General features: G+C 41.1%; 1 protein-coding gene and 1 long non-coding RNA gene across 13 annotated transcripts in view; both read right to left on the minus strand.

The window, feature by feature from the left end:
* Positions 1-8,199, minus strand: part of LOC106603814 (transcription factor 7-like 2) — a 106,702-nt gene extending 98,503 nt beyond the window's left edge. For 6 of the 12 annotated variants that reach the window (XM_014197971.2, XM_045717333.1, XM_014197977.2 and 3 more), the window contains exons 1-3: positions 7,765-8,197; positions 7,561-7,630; positions 6,655-6,758 (exon numbers count right to left, since the gene is read on the minus strand). In XM_014197971.2, the coding sequence (XP_014053446.1) occupies positions 6,655-6,758; positions 7,561-7,630; positions 7,765-7,941 (351 nt within the window). In that variant the 5' untranslated portion in view covers positions 7,942-8,197. Of the gene's footprint in view, positions 1-6,654; positions 6,759-7,560; positions 7,631-7,764 lie in introns of all 12 variants that reach the window. The other 6 variants (XM_014197973.2, XM_014197970.2, XM_014197979.2 and 3 more) reach the window with 3 other exon arrangements.
* A 10,988-nt stretch (positions 8,200-19,187) lies between these two features.
* Positions 19,188-20,564, minus strand: part of LOC123742495 (uncharacterized) — a 47,764-nt gene continuing 46,387 nt past the window's right edge. Inside the window, exon 3 of the long non-coding RNA XR_006769674.1 lies at positions 19,188-19,326. This is a non-coding gene — a long non-coding RNA (uncharacterized lncRNA). The remainder of the gene's footprint in view (positions 19,327-20,564) is intronic.

The following is a 20,564-nucleotide window of genomic DNA, read 5'->3' on the forward strand; positions in this document are numbered from 1 at the left end:
CCCAGGGACTAGGGGCTCTAGTGTTTACCCAGGGACTAGGAGCTCTAGTGTTTACCCAGGGACTAGGGGCTCTAGTGTTTACCCAGGGACTAGGGGCTCTAGTGTTTACCCAGGGACTAGGAGCTCTAGTGTTTACCCAGGGACTAGGGGCTCTAGTGTTTAAACAGGGACTAGGGGCTCTAGTGTTTACCCAGGGACTAGGGGCTCTAGTGTTTACCCAGGGACTAGGGGCTCTAGTGTTTACCCAGGGACTAGGGGCTCTAGTGTTTACCCAGGGACTAGGGGCTCTAGTGTTTACCCAGGGACTAGGGGCTGGATGAACAAGTAAGTGTCAAAAGCACGTCACAACGCCAGACATGGGTGTGTATTCTGGTGAGTTTGTGATCATGCGCTTTGCTTGTAATGAATCCGTTTATCTGGGGAAGGACTAACACTTAAGGCAAAGATAGCTCAGCACAGAAGCACTGCCGAGACACACACACAGAGAGAGGGAGAGAGAGCGAGAGGGAGAAAGAAAGAGAGGAAGAGAGAGGGCTGAACTGGTAAAGTAACATTTTGAAAGATTTTTTCCCTATTTTCTGCACGAGGATACTCAAAAAGTTCACTGACAGAATTTAAGAGGAGCACCGAAAAGCTCAGTTTACAGCATTAAGCCGCTCATGAAAACTTACGCCGATATATTTGAAACAAATAATTGGCCTTTTAAATGTGTTCACTGCTTAGCTCTATGCAAGTCCTCAAGTTTCAAAACAACAAAGAAACAATGTGAACACATCCGTGATGAACTGTTCTTTACATTCTAATTGAACAGGGTAAGTGGGATGTGATTTAAACCTGCCCCAGTCTGTCCGCTAGACAAGTTAACGCCTGTGATCCACAAAGTGAACCACATCTTCCACATCACAGGCCCTCTTGGCTCTGATGATTGTCCTGACTGTCTAGCTCTCCATGAGCACAGCCCACCGCAAAAAATCCTCCTGTGAGTCCTCACCCCCCTGGGACTTAAGGCCATCAGATAGCAGTGACACAGGACAGGTAGGGGTAGGTAGGGGTAGGTAGGGATGGGTAGGGATGGGTAGGGATAGGTAGGGATGGGTAGGGATGGGTAGGGATAGGTAGGGGTAGGTAGGGATGGGTAGGGGTAGGTAGGGATGGGTAGAGATAGGTAGGGGTAGGTAGGGATGGGTAGGGGTAGGTAGGGGTAGGTAGGGATGGGTAGGGGTAGGTAGGGATAGGTAGGGATGGGTAGGGTTAGGTAGGGATAGGTAGGGGTAGGTAGGGATGGGTAGGGATAGGTAGGGGTAGGTAGGGATGGGTAGGGATAGGTAAGGGTAGGTAGGGATGGGTAGGGGTAGGTAGGGATGGGTAGGGGTAGGTAGGGATGGGTAGAGATGGGTAGGTAGGGATGGGTAGGGATACGTAGGGGTGGGTAGGGGTGGGTAGGGATGGGTAGGGGTAGGTAGGGATGGGTAGGGATAGGTAGGGGTAGGTAGGGATGGGTAGGGGTAGGGATGGGTAGGGATAGGTAGGGGTAGGGGTAGGTAGGGATGGGTAGGGATAGGTAGGGGTAGGGTAGGGATGGGTAGGGATAGGTAGGGGTGGGTAGGGGTAGGTAGGGATGGGTAGGGATAGGTAGGGATAGGTAGGGATGGGTAGGGGTGGGTAGGGGTAGGTAGGGATGGGTAGGGATAGTAGGTAGGGGTGGGTAGGGATGAGTAGGGATAGGTAGGGATGGGTAGGGGTAGGTAGGGGTGGGTAGGGGTAGGTAGGGATGGGTAGGGATAGGTAGGGGGTGGGTAGGGGTGGGTAGGGATGGGTAGGGGTAGGTAGGGATAGGTAGGGGTAGGTAGGGATGGGTAGGGGTAGGTATGGGTGGGTAGGGATGGGTAGGGGTAGGTAGGGATAGGTAGGGGTAGGTAGGGGTAGGTAGGGACGGGTAGGGATGGTAGGGACAGGTAGGGGTAGGTAGGGATGGGTAGGGTTAGGTAGGGACAGGTGGGACAGGTAGGGGGAGGTAGGATAGATAGGGACAGGTAGGGACAGGTAGGGACGGGTAGGGGTAGGTAGGGTTATGTAGGGACAGGTAACGATAGGTAGGGGTAGGTAGGATAGATAGGGACAGGTAGGGGAGGTAGGGACGGGTAGGGGTAGGTAGGGTTATGTAGGGACAGGTAGGGACAGGTAGGGGTAGGTAGGGGTAGGTAGGGGTAGGTAGGGATAGGTAGGGGTAGGTAGGGATAGGTAGGGGTAGGTAGGGATAGGTAGGGATAGGTAGGGGTAGGTAGGGATAGGTAGGATGGGTAGGGATAGTTAGAGACAGGTAGGGGTAGGTAGAGACATGTAGGGACAGGTTGGGATAGGTAGAGACATGTAGGGACAGGTAGGAATAGGTAGGGACAGGTAGGGATAGTTAGAGACAGGTAGGGGTAGGTAGGATGGGTAGGGACAGGTAGGGACAGGTAGGCAGGGGTAGAGATGGTAGGGGTAGGTAGGGATAGGTAGAGACAGGTAGGGACAGGTAGGGATAGGTAGGATGGGTAGAGACAGGTAGGGACAGGTAGGCAGGGGTAGAGATGGTAGGGGTAGGTAGGGATAGGTAGAGACAGGTAGGGACAGGTAGGGATAGGTAGGATGGGTAGGGACAGGTAGGGATAGTTAGAGACAGGTAGGGGTAGGTAGGATGGGTAGGGACAGGTAGGGACAGGTAGGCAGGGGTAGAGATGGTAGGGGTAGGTAGGGATAGGTAGAGACAGGTAGGGACAGGTAGGGATAGGTAGGATGGGTAGAGACAGGTAGGGACAGGTAGGCAGGGGTAGAGATGGTAGGGGTAGGTAGGGATAGGTAGAGACAGGTAGGGACAGGTAGGGATAGGTAGAGACAGGTAGGGACAGGTAGGCAGGGGTAGAGATGGTAGGGGTAGGTAGGGATAGGTAAGAGACAGGTAGGGACAGGTAGGGATAGGTAGGATGGGTAGAGACAGGTAGGCAGGGGTAGAGATGGTAGGGGTAGGTAGGGATAGGTAGAGACAGGTAGGGACAGGTAGGGATAGGTAGGATGGGTAGGGACAGGTAGGCAGGGGTAGAGATGGTAGGGGTAGGTAGGGATAGGTAGAGACAGGTAGAGACAGGTAGAGACAGGTAGGGACAGGTAGGGACGGGTAGGGCCAGGTAGGGATAGGTAGGATGGGTAGGGACAGGTAGGGATAGGTTAGGGTAGGTGGGGATAGGTAGGGGTGAGAAGGAGAGGGGAGATTAGAAGAGAAGACAGAATGAGAAGCGAAAGAGAGAAGAGAGTGATAGAGAGGAGGCAGAAAGGGGAGAGAGGTAGAGAGAGAGAGGTAGAGAGAAGGCAGAGAGAGGAGAGAGGTGGAGATGAGAGAGATGGAGATAGGTAGAGAGAGATGGAGAGGAGAGAGATGGAGAGAGGAGGCAGAGAGAGGAACGAGATGGATAGGGAGATGAGAATGAGTGTATTGTGGTGAGGATAGAGCTAGAGAGGAGGCAGAGAGAGGAGGCAGAGAGAGGAGGCAGAGAGAGGAGGCAGAGAGAGGAGCGAGATGGAGAGATCAGGAGGAGTGTATTGTGGTGAGGATAGAGCTAGAGAGGAGGCAGAGAGAGGAGGCAGAGAGAGGAGGCAGAGAGAGGAGTGAGATGGAGAGACCAGGAGGAGTGTATTCTGGTAGCTCTCCTCCATCACAGGGGTTTGACTCTTCCAGGCGAACCTCTTCTACTGATCCCCTCAAGTTAAACAATGTCTTCTGGTAATCCAGAGCATTACTAACCCTACTCCATTCACAGATACACACTCAGGAGGAAGCTTTGTTCAGAGGAAAGCTAAGGGAAATCTAGTACAGAATCTGGGATTGTCTCAAATCGCCTTCTTTAAACACTGTCTCTGGAAGGACAACTGATATCTACATTAATGTTAGATCCACAACATAATTCCCTGGCATGTCCCACGAAACAACGCTATAACAGGGATATTAGGATGCGCTCAGCTTAGGAGGAACACACTTTCCAGACCCATGCCTTTTGTTTTAAGACACTGTAAAATGATTTCTGTGAACAGAATAGATGTGAGATGTTTGTGAAATTCTTTTGAAGAGTTTAATAACATTCATCCTGAAATAATGATTGTTATTCAAATATCTGGGGGAAGAATGAGCTAATTAGACGATCTGTTTAGTGAGGCCTTTGAACTCATGAAGGAAATGTACATCTTTTCATAAAAAAATGGTTTTAGAATTCTCCTTTCAATAGTCTAATACTAGTCGTATGGATAGTATACAAAGTCTTGTTTTTGCCAGGACATTTGGCATGCCTAAACAACAGACAAAAAAATTATACACATAATCTGTCAATTAAAAAGAACAAAGATAAATGAAAGCAACAAATGAACCCCTGTAAAGATGAGAGACCACCTAAGCTGAGATAGAAGCCTGCGGGTGGGGGGAAGTGAATACAATGTAAACATTACAACTGGAGAACCAAACAGGAGGGGATCCACAGCCCGGTTTCCCCTCGCGCCCCACTGCCATGTCCCAAGCTATAATCACCATCTACACCATCCTCCCTTCCTTTCAAGTGGCAGGTCGATAGAGCTGCAGCTACAGTGCTGCTGCCGGGTAATTACAAGGGAAGCAACAAGTGAGCATTGTATGAAGCCGAGGAGACACACTCACACACAGAAGAAAGTGCTCTTTATTCCCAAAACAATATTTGAGAACCTCCGTGCTTTGCGCTGTGAGGCAATTAAGGATAAGACGATGGGGATGCATTCATGACAAGAAAGAGGTGGCAGCACATTCATTTCTGGACATATAAATGGAAATAGTTAAGAGGCGTTTTAACAGTGTGTGTTTTTACTACGTAATGATAACTGATGTCTATGTAATAACGTCTCAATAAAATGTGTTCCTTATTTTATAAATGATCTGATGCATTTGGAGACAAACGTAGCCATTACTTATAATACAAACGGAAGGCTGTTTTTGGTCTATATAAGATTTGTCTCACAAACGTGCATACACGCACACACACACACACACACACACACACACACACACACACACACACACACACACACACACACACACACACACACACACACACACACACACACACACACACCACTTGACACTTGTAGGTAATTTGAGTGACAACATGGCTAGGACTCATGTCTGACCCCATTTGAAACAGAGCTTCTGATTGCGCTAGCGTTTCTTTCAGAACACACCAAAGAAAGACTGTTGGAGTAGAATGAACGATGACAGAAACGTATGCTTTTCAAAACACCATGCTTAATATGAGTGCTTACTGTTTTTACAGATTTAACATCGAAGAATGTGCTTCACCTGATGAAAGATGCATAGTTCCTTGTTGAAAGGGACCATCAGCAGTTGCTACATCCATTTTTGGACTTATAAATTAATGATATGTAACCACTGATTCTTGAAGAATATAACTTATAAATACCTCATGAGCTTAGTTCAACTGTCATACCACATCAGAACACAAAATGTAAGCTTGTTTTACTTCAATGTTTGTAAACAAAGTAAATGTAAACAAACACTGTATCGCCTAAAAACATGGTAAAAACTATCATTTTGAGATCATGGATGGTCTGTCCTTGCATCCATACCTCTGTCTTTGAATTTGAGAGTGGTTACTTTTCTCCAGTCCTATCCCCCTTGCTTTTTACCTAAACAGTTGTGGGGAGTACACTTTTATATTGTTTCAACTGCTGATTGCAGCTTTAAGTTATACGTTTTAAACTACCAACAGACAACAGTGTAAGCAAAATGAGGGAGTCAACACATTGAGCTTGTTTACATGCTCATTTATAACTAGATATTTAACTGATTATGGCAGTAGGCCGAATATGGCATTAGTCATGTAAACACATTACTCTGCGATCTTAATCAGCGTACGGTCATAATTTAATAAGCATACGCAGATTAAAACACCTTGTTTTCTGAGAAATCTGTCGTATTATTAGGACATGTAAACAGCTTAATCAGAGTTCCAGTGGTGTATTTGATTTGCGCATGTGATAGCACCAGCCGAGCGAGCCTCTCTCTTTAGCGCTAGTGAAGTGAGTTCTGAGTTCGGAACAACCGGAAGTGTGCATCTTAAAAGTCGTTTTCAAATACAAATATTATACACTTTATACCAACTCAGAATAACATGGTAACTGTGGTAGAAGGTTTATTTTGATTTGCAATTTTCTGCATTTATTAAAAATCCCATCAGGTAGCCTGATTTCAGATGTGTCCATGTAAACAGGATTATTAGGGAAATTGTTCTTGCAAAGCATGTAAATGTATTAATCGAGGTATTATAGTAATCTGACTATCTACAATAATCATATTACTGCGTGCATGTAACCGTTCTCAGTGTCAGTTAGTCACGCCTTAAAATGTGTTTTGTTTTTGATGTGCTACTGGTTCTGACCATATTCAGGGTTGTATGAGGGTGCGGATGGAATTCACATCAGTGATACATACAACTTTAGATGGTCTTTTCTTAGACTTTCTAATTCCCTTCGTTTGTTGTCCTTGCATACTTCTGGTATAATAGACAAATAGTTTCATTGGGAGACTTGGAATAATGATCCATAATGATTCAACAGAATGAAGAACTGATGTGGACTTACAGATGGTGACACTGATCCGTTGGGGATGTATGGGTCAGGCAGCATGAGAAACGGGTACCCTGGATACGCTGTTTTATACATTCCTCCATCTTGATGTTTGGACACTGTGGAGAAAGACAAAGATGTGAGATGAGATGTTTTCTGATATTACTTTAACTTCAAAGAAACACTTTTTGGTTAACTATTGTAGTGAAAACGGTTATAATAAGCAGTTTTTTACTATTGGAAAAAGTATTTGACAAATAATGATAGAGCTCTTAAGACAGATTTTATGTTACAGACTTGTTTTACTACTGTAACATATTTGTGAGACAAAGTGACAGCCGTAATCTTGCATCACAAAAACACAGCCAAACCCCAATCCTTTGTTGTTTGTCACCCAATAGAATGGCTAGCCACTGATCTCTCCAGTCTAGAGTGTTGATGGTAACTTAAAATGTGCAATGCATCTTTACAGGCTGTCCAAACAGCGGGTCATTGATCCACATGGCTTGTTTTCAACCTTTCAGCTGAATGCATAAGTGGACAACGTTTTGTGAGTTACTTGACATATGCAAACATTGTTAATGAACTAGAGAGCATTTCTAACTTTAAATAACTTGTAGCTGCCCTGAGGTTCAGCACAGCAAGCATACATTTGTGTCTTTGGCCGATTTTGCCCCATTGGGACAATATATAAACCTAATGTTAAGTTAAAGCATGCTTTAATTTAGATTTTCTTTAGGACTTTCAGACTGAAGCTACTTGAAACCTTATTACCATGTTATAACCTATGTAGCCCAGGGAAAGCAACACCTTCCTTTTACAGTCAGTCTATGATGCAACAGCACAGTATTGTCAGAAATCACAGACAACTTGTTTTACTGAGGTACAGTTAGTCTAATTCAGCTACTGTCTAGTTCTTACCGCTGTCGAGGTGCTCCCGGTGTTTCTCTTGATAACCTCTATGTTCGTTTTGCTGACCTCGTCTGACCGCCTGAGTGTCCAAAGCAACATTAAACATAGATTAGTAACCTGAGAATGACTTTGAACAAGAGCGAAAAGTTTCATCCCAAGACCCCTTTCAACCTCACAAGCAGCGCATAACATAAGACTCTGTAGTCTACCTACCGTTGCGTTCGAACTTGTCTCCGATTCATTAACCAGAGACGACTTGAGGTCAGCTAAGTCCCTTTCTGTGAAAGCGTTTTCTTGAATTTTCTCATCTTGTTCGCCTTCATCCTTGAAGGATATCATTTCATCGTTTGCTCCTTGATCATCTCCTCCGCCACTACTGAGCTGAGGCATGTTGCTTTGAAAATTACCCTAATCAGCCGAGTGCTCCTTTGAAAAAATCAAGGAAACTTCCTATTAACCTAAACCTCCCTAAATTGTTGCGCTCAGATACGGCCAAAGTATAAAACAAAACAAAAGTTGCTCTGCTGTGGAGCGGCCCTGCAAGTTGAAAGTAATGTTGCTCCGCAGCAACAAATAGCGCATTTGAGCTCGAAACAAGGCGAGGACTCCCAACATCAAAGATCTCCGACCAGTGATTGACAGATTGGATGACTTGTTGGGGGTTGTTTCAGCAGAGGGTTCCGCTCTTAAAGAGACATCACCTCAGAGCCTGTTGGCCATATTCATCTTTTAACGCTTCATCATGGATAAAGTTGCTTGTTTTTAGCAAACACTGAACCGAAGTCCTGGATAAAAGACACGTGAGCAAACGGTCTTTCAGATTCTTCTGCATTGATAGATATTTCCCACAATGCAATCTAGTTATGTAACATTGTTATAACATTGTTAAAACATTGTTATACATTTGAGTGGTGCAGTGGTCTAAGGCCTCTCAGTGCTTGAGGCGTCACTACAGACACCCTGGTTCGATTCCAGGCTGAATCACAACTGGCCGTGATTGGGAGTCCCATAGGGCGGCGCACAATTGGCCCAGCGTCGTCCGGGTTTGGACGGTGTAGGCCGTCATTGTAAATAATAATTTGTTCTTAACTGACTTGCCTAGTTAAATAAAGGTAAAAAAATATATATATATACATTGTTGAACACAAACACACACACTTCTACCAGACTCTTATTATGATTGCTAAATACTGCACAATTTAAACACTTGCCCTCCAATTCCCCCTTCCACAAAACAGGTGTAAATATTGTACTATAAATTGTGCCTTTCTGTGTTGTACTTATGCTATTTTCTTTATGTTCGTATTCTTAAATTTGATTCTTTCTTATTGTTGTTGCATTGTTGAGAAGGAACCTGCAAGTCAGCATTTCATTGGATGCGCATGTTGTGTATACCATACATAGGATTTATAAAGAGAGAGAGATCAGGGATGCTGAGAGTAAAACATAGCTCCTTCATATACACTACATATTTAGAAACAAAACCATAAAACCATGTTTGCCCAAAATTTGTGAAGTTGTAGAAATATTGATGTGAGATTTGTATTGACATAGTGAGAACATCAGAGACATGTAGGGCATCCCCTGTAAACCATCAGAGACATGTAGGACATCCCCTGTTAACCATCAGAGACATTTAGGACATCCCCTGTAAACCATCAGAAAATGAGTCAAGCTCATCAATAAAAGAGGCATGAAATGTTGCAGCTAGTCTCTAGAGCACATGGATTCAGTTGTAATCTCAAAAAACAGCAATTTGCTGGAATTAAACTATGTGATCGATGCAAAACAAATTTGGAGGGGAAAATAGAATGTAGTTCAAAGATGAATACTTGGTGTCTGGGTGCCTTGTCAAACAAATAGCGGAGGCCGGGGTTGGCTGTCACTTTTTACCCATGTGTATTTCTCAGCACCAGTACATCTTACAAGACTCTTGTCAACATTAATAGAAACACCAAGCTATTGGGTTGAAATAGGAACCCTTTTTTATCATCATATCTTATTCCGACATTGAGTTATAAGCCATCAAACACTGTCAACTTGTGACAACCAGCCCCATCACAGGGTTGGTTGTCACACAGTAAGGGGTTGGTTGTCACAATGTTTGCTAGTAGCTTATTCCTTTTGTAACAGGAAATGAAGCAATTTAGCAAACATTCTTAGAAATAGCCTTTCTTAGATCGAACTATACTCCTAACAAAATTCTGCATTTTATGCCTTGAGAACAACTTATGATATTTTCAGTAAATATGTGTGTGTATGTGTGTGTTTGTGTACATGTGTGGGTGTGTGACAGAAAAGAATTGTGTGAGATGCAAGACGTTTCACAGACACGTATTTAGAATACCTGCATTCTAAATTCTACAGCTCTATATATTGTTTATACATAGGCCATGGCATCTACATTATATTCCGATGTCCTGGCGACGTCTTTCCAATGTGCAAAATGTCACCACACTACATACTCCCAACACATTTTGATATGTTAGCCAAAGGTGTTTACTGGGAAGAGAGGTCTCTATAGCAACAGCAGAAAAGAGCTTGGTATTTATTGTATACTGGCAGTGGCAATGTCCCTGAACAATATGGTTATAATGGAGTTGATAGTGACAACTAACCCCACATTCCATGTGACAACCATCCCAACCACCCCCCAAAGATGCTAGTTACCACATGGCTTGACCAAGCAACTTAGAAATAGGTTTGGAATGTAGCTCTCCCTTTCCTCTTTTCAACAACATTTTTCATGTATACTGCCATAATTCAAATGTTCATAAAGAAAGTACCAAGACATCTTATTTTTACTTTCACCTATGAAAAACACATAAATCCCCTCACCTCAATGTAATGGTGGAGTGATAAGCCGAAATCTAGTTTCTCTTGAGCAGTGGTGTAAAGTACTTAAGTAAAAATATTTTAAAGTACTACATAAGTCGTTTTTTGGGGATATCTGTACTTTACTTTTTATATTTTGGACTACTTTTACTTCACTACATTCCTAAAGAAAATAATGTACTTTTTACTCTATACATTTTCCCTGACACCGAAAAGTACATTTTGAATGCTTAGCAGGACCGGAAAATGGTCCAATTCACGCACTTATCAAGAGAACATCCCTGATCATCCCTACTGCCTCTGATCTGGAGGACTCACTAAACACACAGGCTTCATTTGTAAATTATGTCTGCGTGTTGTAGTGTGCCCTTGACTATCCGTAAATTTAAAAAACAATACAATTGTGCTGTCCGATTTCCTTATTATAAGCAATTTGAAATTATTTATACTTTTACTTTTGATACTTAAGTATATTTTTGCAATTCAATTTACTTTTGATATTTAAGTCTATTTAAAACCAAATATTTTTAGACTTTTACTAAAGTAGTATTTTACTGGGTGACTTTCACTTTTACTTGAGTAATTTTCTATTAAGGTATCTTTACTTTTACTCAAGTATGACAATTGGGTTCTTTTTACACCATTGCTCTTGAGTGACAAATCAGATCCAGCCTTAACTGTGCGATGTAGTAAGGAGTTGTAGTTGTAGTTTCCAACAATTTTCTACATAGTTTAGCGCATAAAACTTTGTAATTAACTACAATGACCATAATCCATTGCGCAGCTAGTTGTGGTCTTTGTTTCTTTTATGCTAACTACAGATGAGTTTCAAGTTTTAAAGTCATATGCACAAGTACAGTGAATTGCCTTTCTTGTAAACTCAAAACCCAACAATGCAATAATAAAAAACAATGTAACACTAGAAAAAACACACAAGAATAGGAAATATGAGACACAATAAAGTAAGTAAGTAAGTAAGTAAGTAAGCATACTATATACAGGAAATATTTAAGGGGTAAGGGGACTAGGCAACAGGATATAAGATAAACAGAGTAGCAGCTTGTATGTGAATGGGTGTGCGGGTGCTTAGAGTCAGTATAACTGTATGTGCAAATTATGTGTGAGTGAGCAAATTATGGACTGAGAGGCAGAAGAATGCGTGATTGTGGAAAAAGAGAGCAGCTGTTGCTTCGCGTGGTATCTCTACCTGAAAATACATGATCTAAGTGATTGATAGTTGGTATTCAGCAGTCATAAAATTAAGCCTCATTTACTTTGAAGATCTACAAAATAGTAATTTTGTAAAACAGCATATGCAGCAGCTATATAGAGAGGAGATTATGAATTGGAATTAAATAATAAAGTCATCAAATAAAACAAATGTAATATACACAACAACTGAAATATTTTGGTAAAGTAATGTGAATAAATGATGCTATATAAGAGATAAGCAGTAAATGGGCAGTCACTACCATCATGGGACTTTTACTCATTGTTTTATTCTGTGTTACAGCATTTAACCCAAATAATCCAAACCGAAATCAAAAACCGTGATTATTTTTTTATAATTGAATCGAAATCGAACCAACCTCTAAAAGCACTAATCGCTCAGCACTACCTCCATGTTTTGTCATGCTGACATGAATTGAACAGGTGGATGAGTTCTTTCAAAGAATTCACACATTTTAATCTTACAATTATTACACAGCATCCTGTAGATTGCGAGTAATAAGCACTATGACAACCAACCCGTGAGACAACCAAAACAGGTCTCCCCTGACTGTTTTTTATTTTTTCACTTCATGCATTTTTTATGCTGATACAGTAGCATGGTCTTCTGAGTTTTAATTGAGAAATATTTATACGCTCCCATGCTGTGACTTAATATTTGACTTAATCTGTTGCCTTGAAAGAAAATGATGAACCACAGCTGGGAAATAGAATTAAATACAAACAGAAAATGTACCTAGTATTTGCATAAAGCTGCATATTTATACAATATTGGCCATGCATATTAATAAAAAGATTAAAATGAGCAGTTTAATGTATGCAAATCTAAATTATAAATGAGTTGTTTAAACTCCTTGTTTATTCGAATTGATTAAATATAGACAGCTGTTTTTCGTAGAACCAGTTTCTCTATGTGGCTTACTTCACAAGTTCTCGCATCTTTGGCACTTTTGTGTGTCTCTCTTTCTGTGCTTACATTGGTTTCACATATCCTTGAGGTGGTGTCTGTGCTTGTTCCTTCGTTGGACTTGACTGTGTGTGAGTTTTGGATTTGATTAATTTGATCGATCTTTGTTGGACTCAAATCCTTCTTATCAGTCTGTGCGTTTGCATGACTCACTCACACACCAGCCTCTGTATCCTCCTCTCTTATCTCCTCTATGGTAATTGCAGCCATGACGTCAGTAAATTATACTCTCTGCTCTCTCTGCCTTAGGGGCAGGAAACACCAAAAAAGGAAAGAAAAAAACACTGCCTGCCAACAGTAGCACTTCATGTCGAGAGAAAAATATACCATTGGTAATATTGCTTCAGGCAGCAGTTTACGGTAACCCAATGCAAATATTAATGGCACATAAGTAGTTACTATAATGTCAACGGGTTGAACTCAGATCAAGTTTGTAAGACAGACCTGTGTCTGGGGGTGATGTTGTACACATGATGTGGAATCCTGCAACATTTCTCGAGTTCCACAGAAGTTAAACCTGTTTGCTATACATGTTGGTGCATTGGCGTCTCAGATATGCATTTTCCTTCTCAGATATCACTAAGCCTGAACAATTGGAATCATTTCAAGTTAGAACTTTGGTTTTTCCGTTTCTTAATCATTTGCAAGGGAAACCACTCTCTTTTGTACAGATTACAGCACAAAGGATAAATTGCAGTTCCTATAAAACAAATTATATACTCTGCTTTCTAAATAAACTTCAGGCACATTAAAGCAGCAAAGTAATTAAATCATATCCTTTCATTGAGGCTACGCCACATCGAAGGGAACAGCTCTTAACTGGAACCACTTGTGTGCGTTTTATTGGTAGTTTCTCTCCAACCAAAAACATGTTCTCTCAAGCAGCATCCAATGTGCAATACTGAACCTTAGCAAATCTTTTCGACAGCCTAATTTTATATATATTTTTTTCCCCATGAAGGATTCCATCATTCAACAAATATGAAGAGCCCTTGAATGTGAATCCCTGTAAATGAGAGTAATTAATCAGATGTATGAGGTTACTATTCCTTATAGGTGTTGTCATCAAACATGGGAAAGGTTCTTGGTCAACTAAATTGATGTGAGGACAATATTAGCATTACATTTAAGTCAGTTTTTACCATCTCCTCTTTGGTCACTATGAGAGTTCCACATGTTGTATCTGAAAGTGGTGACATGCCTAATGGTGTTAAATGGAGATGTCACATCTGTGTGTAGGAACGGACCAAGGCGCAGCGTGAATATCGTTCCACAGATTTTATTATAATGTGAAACTATGCAAGACATACAATAAACCATAAACGAAGAGGTGCTACATGCACTAACTCAAAATAATCTCCCACAAACAAAGGTGGGAAAAACAGCTACTTAAATATGATCCCCAATTAGAGACAACGATGACGAGCTGCCTCTATTTGAGGATCATCCAAAAAAAACAACATAGAAAAAACAGAAACTAGAACCAAACATAGAAAAATAAACTAGAATAACCCCCCAGTCATGCCCTGACCTACTCTATCATAGAAAATAAGAGCTCTCTATGGTTAGGACGTGACAAGAGAAATGTCATTGCTATTCCTACTTTGTTTTCTTTTCCTAATAGGTATAATCCAATCTTTGAGTCTCCTGTTGTTCTGAAATCTCAAAGTAATCTGACTTGAATTGAAAAAGGTTTGACATGTTTACATCTTAACATTCGTAGTTTATTACCTAAAAATGGACCTTGTCAAGATCTGGGCCTCTCAGGCAGACCCTGATATTTGTATTTTATCTGAAACCTGATTAACTGATAAAACCCTGGACTCTGAGGTTGCTATGGATGGTTACAATGTGTTTAGGGTTGATAGGAAAGGCAAAGGGGGTGGTGTTGCTATTTACACAAACAATCTTATTTCTGTGTCTCTGTTAAAGGCTACTTCCAGTCCTAAACAATTTGAATTGTTGGCTTTAAGTCTTCAGCTCGGTTCAAACTCAAAAATAACAGTTATAGGAATCTATCGTCCACTTTCCTCCAAGAAGTGTGTACTAAACAAACTCACTGATTCTGATTTAATTGCCATTTTTACTACCCCAGAGGTGTTGATCGCTGGAGATTTTAATCTTGCATGGGGAACGAAGGCTGCTGACTGTTTAAAGGATTTTTGTACTAATCGAAATTTGTCCCAGCTGATTACAAAGCCTACTCGTCCAAACTTAAGGACCCTATGAAATCGACTTTGATTGACCTCATATTTACAAATACTCCAGATAAATATGCTGGGAGTGGGGTATTTTGGGGGGGTGGCTAGTCAGTTGTCCAACTGAATGTATTCAACTGAAATGTGTCTTCCGCATTTAACACACCCCCTAATTTTCTTTGGATATTAGTGACCACTGTCCCATTGCATGTGTCAGGGATATACGGACGCCTAGATCCAAACCTCGTTTTATCAATGAGGAATTTTAAACATTTAATGAACAGGATTTTTTTTGTGACCTTTATTTTGGTGACTTTGATTGTATTGCATCTATACCTGACCCAGAGTTGGCTCTGAACCACTTCACAAATGTTTTACATTGTATTGTAGATAAACATGCTCCCTTTAAAAAACTGAGAATTAAAAATAGGTCTTGCCTTTGGTTCAGTCCAGCGCTATCTGAAGTCATACACAACAGAGATGCTTCCTGGGCCAAAGCTAGATTCACAGACTCGTGCCCAGACTGGCAGTCTTTCAGGCGATTGAGAAATCTGTGTGTAAAACTAGTTAAAAAAGAAAAATCTGATTATGTTAATACACTATCTGAATGTACAGGGAACCCAGCTACATTTTGGAAAGCTGTTACGTCACTGAAGGCTTGTGTCTCCTCTTCTCTCCCCCAATAAATTAATTTAGATTCTGACACTATTACTGACAAAATTGATATCATTAATGCATTTAATCACCATTTTATCTCTGCGGGCTATATGTTTGAATAGTAGTTTGTCTACTCTATTGAATGATACTGAAAATTCTGGTCAGGAGTTTTGCTTTCAGAAATTCACTGATAAAGAAGTCCTCAATGCTTTGCTAACATTAGACAAAAAAATCCACAGGGGCTGATCATTTGGAGTCTGGTCTGCTTAAGTGTGCAGCTCCCTTTATGGCTGTCTCAGTAGCCCATATTTTTAATTTGACATTGTTATCAGGAAGTATTCCAAAAGCATGGAAATCCGTATATATGCGGCCACTCCATAAGGGTAGGGATACAAATGATCTTAACAACTATCGCTCCATTTCAAGACAATCTTCTTAGCTAAGATTCTTGAATCCTTGGATAATGTACAACTTCGTTCCTTTTTATCTGATAATTGTATTTTTAATATAAACCAATCAGGGTTTAGGCCTGGGCATAGTACTACCACAGCAACTAGTTGTTAATGATCTTGTCAATGCCTTGGATGCTAAAAAGAGCTGTGCTGCCTTGTTTATTGACAGGTCAAAGGCGTTCAACACTGTTGATCATTTTGTTTTGCTGAAGAAGTTATCAAAAATAGGCCTTGGATATACAGCCTGTTTATGGTTTCAGAATGATCTTTTTATTTTTTTGAGTTATCTTAGCGACAGAACTCAGGCCATCTTAACAGATGGGGTTAAATCTGAATTTCTTGAGATTCAAAAAGATGTTACTCAGGGTTCGATTTTGGGTCCATTAATGTTCACATTGTATATTAATGACATAGGAAACAATGTTAATACTTGTAACATTCATCTCTATGCAGATGACACAGTTTTGTATTCCTGTGCCACCTCAGTGCAGCAGGCCATTCTTGAACTTCAGCATGACTTTGATTCAATTCTGAAATCGCTTACAGATCTTAAATTAGTGTTAAATACAAGTAAAACCAAGCTCATGCTGTTCTCTAGGTCACGAAATGTTGACCCTGAGGACCTGCATATTTGCGATTAAAATGGAGCCAAATTGAACTTGTTTCTCAATATAAGTACCTGGGTGTCTGGATTGATGACAAGTTGTCCTTCGTAAAGCATATAGAAAATGTGACTAAGAAGCTAAGATCCAAGATTGTTTTTTAATATTGAAATAAATCATGCCTCAGTATTGAAAATAGGAGAACGATTGTTCAAACAATGCTTCTCCCTGTATTGTATGTTTTCATGCTGTCATAGTCCGTGTATGTAGGTGGCAGGGAAGTCAGGCGCAGGAGAAAACAGAGTGGTTTAAAAATGGAATATTTATTTCCAAAACCAACGTAGAAAAGAATCCGGGTAAAACAATAACCCGTCGCACACCGATATAGAAACAACACGTACATAACAAACAAACAATCACCGACAGAGAAATGAGGGGAATCAGAGGGTTAAATACACAATATATAATTACTGGGATATGAAACAGGTGTGTAAAGAGACCAGACAAAACCAATGGAAAATGAAAAACTGATCAATGGTGGCTAGAAGACCGGTGACGTCGACCGCCGAGCACCACCCGAACAAGGAGGGGCATCAACTTCAGTAGAAGTCGTGACACATGCATGCGACAACCTCTGTTTTGAAACTTTTGGACGCAGTCTACCATTCCGCAATACGTTTTATCACAGGGGAGAATTTTAGTTCTCATCATTGTAGTCTGTATAAAAATGTGGGATGGACCTCTCTGTCTGTAAGAAGAGAGCTGCATTCTCTTTGATTTATTTCCGAAGCAATCTGACAGAAACTGCCTCCATATGTAACTTCATTAATGAAGTTTAGAATTTAGAAGTTATCTAAACCCATTCTCAGGAATGGATAACACTAGAGATCCCTTCAGTCTCCACAGATCTGGGAAAATCTGTGTTTTGTTTTTATGCCCCTAATTTGTGGAACAATCTGCAGAGTTCACTGCAGCTAGATGTACTGGTGTCACTCAGGCAGTTTACATTATTGATTGCGGACCTCTATGTATTTGAATGTGATTGCTTTTATTAAATATGTTTATTTTGCTATTGTGTGCTGAATTATATCAATCAATCAATCAAATGTATTTATAAAGCCCTTTTTACATCAGCCGACGTCACAAAGTGCTATACAGAAACCCAGTCTAAAACCCCAAACAGCAAGCAATGCAGATGTAGAAGCATGGTGGCTAGGAAAAACTCCCTAGAAAGGCTAGAACCTAGGAAGAAACCTAAAGAGGAACCAGGCTATGAGGGGTGGCCAGTCCTTCTCTGGCGGTGCCGGGATGAGATTATAACAGTACATAGCCAAGATGTTCAAACGTTCATAGATGACCAGCAGGATCAAATAATAATAATAATCACAGTGGTTGTAGAGGGTGCAACAGGTCAGGACCTCAGGAGTAAATGTCAGTTTCATTGCCGAGCATTCAGAATTAGAGACAGCAGGTGCGGTATATTATAATTATATACAAAACTATTCTATTTTTTATATACATATACATATATGTGTATGTTTTAGAATTCTGTTGTTATTGTAATGTATACAGGGCTCTTTTGTAAAATGGATTTTTAATCTCAATGTGACTCCCTGTTTAAATAAAGGTTAAATTAAAAAAATGCTATAAAGTATGCTATGAAGCAGGGTTGGAGTCCATTCCATTTTAATTCCAGTCAATTTAGAAAGTAGGCCTAATGCAAATTGCAATTCCTAATTTAAAAAGCATTGAAGAGAATTGTAATTTCAGTGTACTTCCTGAATTGATTGGAATTGAAATGGAAATGACCCCAACCCTGCTATAAAGGGCATAGGGTGCCATTTGGGACACAACATATTTTTGACCTGGAAAGTTCTTTCTCCTTCTAAACTGGAGTTTGATGAAAAATATGTAAAAAGGCATTTCTGTCTGTTATCTCCTCTATAATTATCTAGGACTTTCTCACAAACACTATTTGAATACATCTCCGAGGTCTACATAATTGATGTGTCCCCTCTGAGTGCGTTGTGAGGCGGAGTCAAACTGAGGATAATAAGCACAGTAGAAAAGGAGACATTAGGAATCTAATAGAGATTCTGCAATGTGCACTTGTTTTTATGAAGGTTAAATAAAGTTAGGTTACTTTGAAGTTACATTTAAGTTAAAAGGAGGTAAATTGCTAAGTAAAAAGTAAGTTAACCTTGTGCCTCATTTTGAGTAAGGGAATGAGTGTATTACGGAGAAGAAAGTGGCAAACCATTATTGGAAAGGGTCCATCTTCTCTCACAACTGCTTTAGCTCATGTGCTTTTAAAGTTGTTAGTTAAAAGAGCTGGACTGGTTCATAAAAAAATGCTCTCTGATGGGACCTACCATACAGAGACAAATGTTGCATTCCAAATGGCATTCTATTTCCTATATAGTGCCCTACTTTTGACCAGGGCCCATGAGTGGGGTATTGTGATGACTGTTCTATCCTAGCCCTCCCCTACTCTGCAACCAGGGCTGTAGGGAAAGGGGGATACCTAGTAAGTTGTACAATTGAATGTATTCAACTGAAATGTGTCTACTGCATTTAACCCAAACCCTCTGAATAAGAGAGGTCTGGAGGGCTGCCTTAATTCACATCCACTTTTTCGGCGCCCGGGGAACAGTGTGTTAACTCAGGGGCAGAACGACTGATTTTTACCTTGTCAATCTTTCAGCTACTGGCCCAAAGCTCCTACCCACCAGGGCTATAATGTTGGCTGTTACTGAAGACAAGGCCTTGGTCCTGAGGTTACTGTGCCCTCCCCTCCCAAGCAGAGCCAGAACCTTGGCAGTGGAGGGAGAAACCTGTGAGGCAGGAAACAAAGGGCCTCGTTAATGCAGAGACTCGCAGGGACCTTTGATGTGGAGCCAAGCCATTCACTCCTCGCTTCTTTCACACACACAGGCGTGCGTGTGCCCACACACACTCATTAAGGCACACACACACACACACAGATGTGCGCACAAACACACTTACACACACAGATGCAAGTACACATGCACACAAAAAAATAACTGTAGAAAAAAATGTACTCTTTTTCCCCTGCCCCTGAGTTGGAGCGTGCCTGCTATTTAGAGATACACTAGATTGAAACAATGATGTCTGTTTGTTCAAGATGGACCACAAGGCAGCAGGTTGCTTCAGTGGAAAGATCTTTTTTTTTACTGCAACTTTTTAACTCATTGACTTTATTCCATTGCTTGTTGATCTTATGCCGGCATGTCAATGTTGCAATTATTTAAAACAACAGTGCAACCTTATTTGGCATCACTACACAACTTCACAATTGTATTCGTGTGTAACCCTAATATCATTGACATGCAAAAGCAAGTTTTAGCTTGGCTTTGTGCTACAGTGAGTTAGGCAGCCCAGCCCAACCTCTGTACCTAACTTGATATTAGCGGGTTTCCTGATATTGGTTGGTTGTTACCACAGTCCAGCAAGGTCTGCTGTGGTTGAGTAACTATCTCTCTGATGAGGTTTTTATCCAGGCACAGTCTCTCACAGAGAGAGACTGTGCCTCTATATGTGTGTGTGTGCAAGCATCTGCATGTGTGTGTGTTTGTCTTTATGACCTTGTGTCATATTTGTGTGTGTGTGTGTGTGTGTGTGTGTGTGTGTGGATATGTGCATGCATTTGTGTGCATGTATGACTTTGTGTGTGTGTGTGTATGTATTTGTGTGTATGACTTGTGTGCGATGTGTGTCTGTGGCCTGAGCACTAGGTAGACTAGCGTGAGAAACCTGGTGGGAAGGCAGCAGGGTCTGACCACAGCAGTGGGCAGCTGAAGGCTGATGCCTGAGGCCCCCCTGACTCCCTGCCCTAGTTAGACCATAAATGGGAGCGGTTGAAGACATGTGACAGGAAATCCAAGAGGAATGAGTGTACTTCAGCAAGTTAGTAGAGTGGCAGGAGCGGTACGGTGAGAACAAACAAATATATGCACTTTTATACTGCATAGTTATTACAATGTACTTATATGGCTTAATATATAATTGTACAAAACACACACAAGCGTACACGTGCACACACACAAATGTA

This window comes from Salmo salar, chromosome ssa04 (assembly GCF_905237065.1).
Source record: "Salmo salar chromosome ssa04, Ssal_v3.1, whole genome shotgun sequence".
Taxonomy (NCBI): domain Eukaryota; kingdom Metazoa; phylum Chordata; class Actinopteri; order Salmoniformes; family Salmonidae; genus Salmo; species Salmo salar.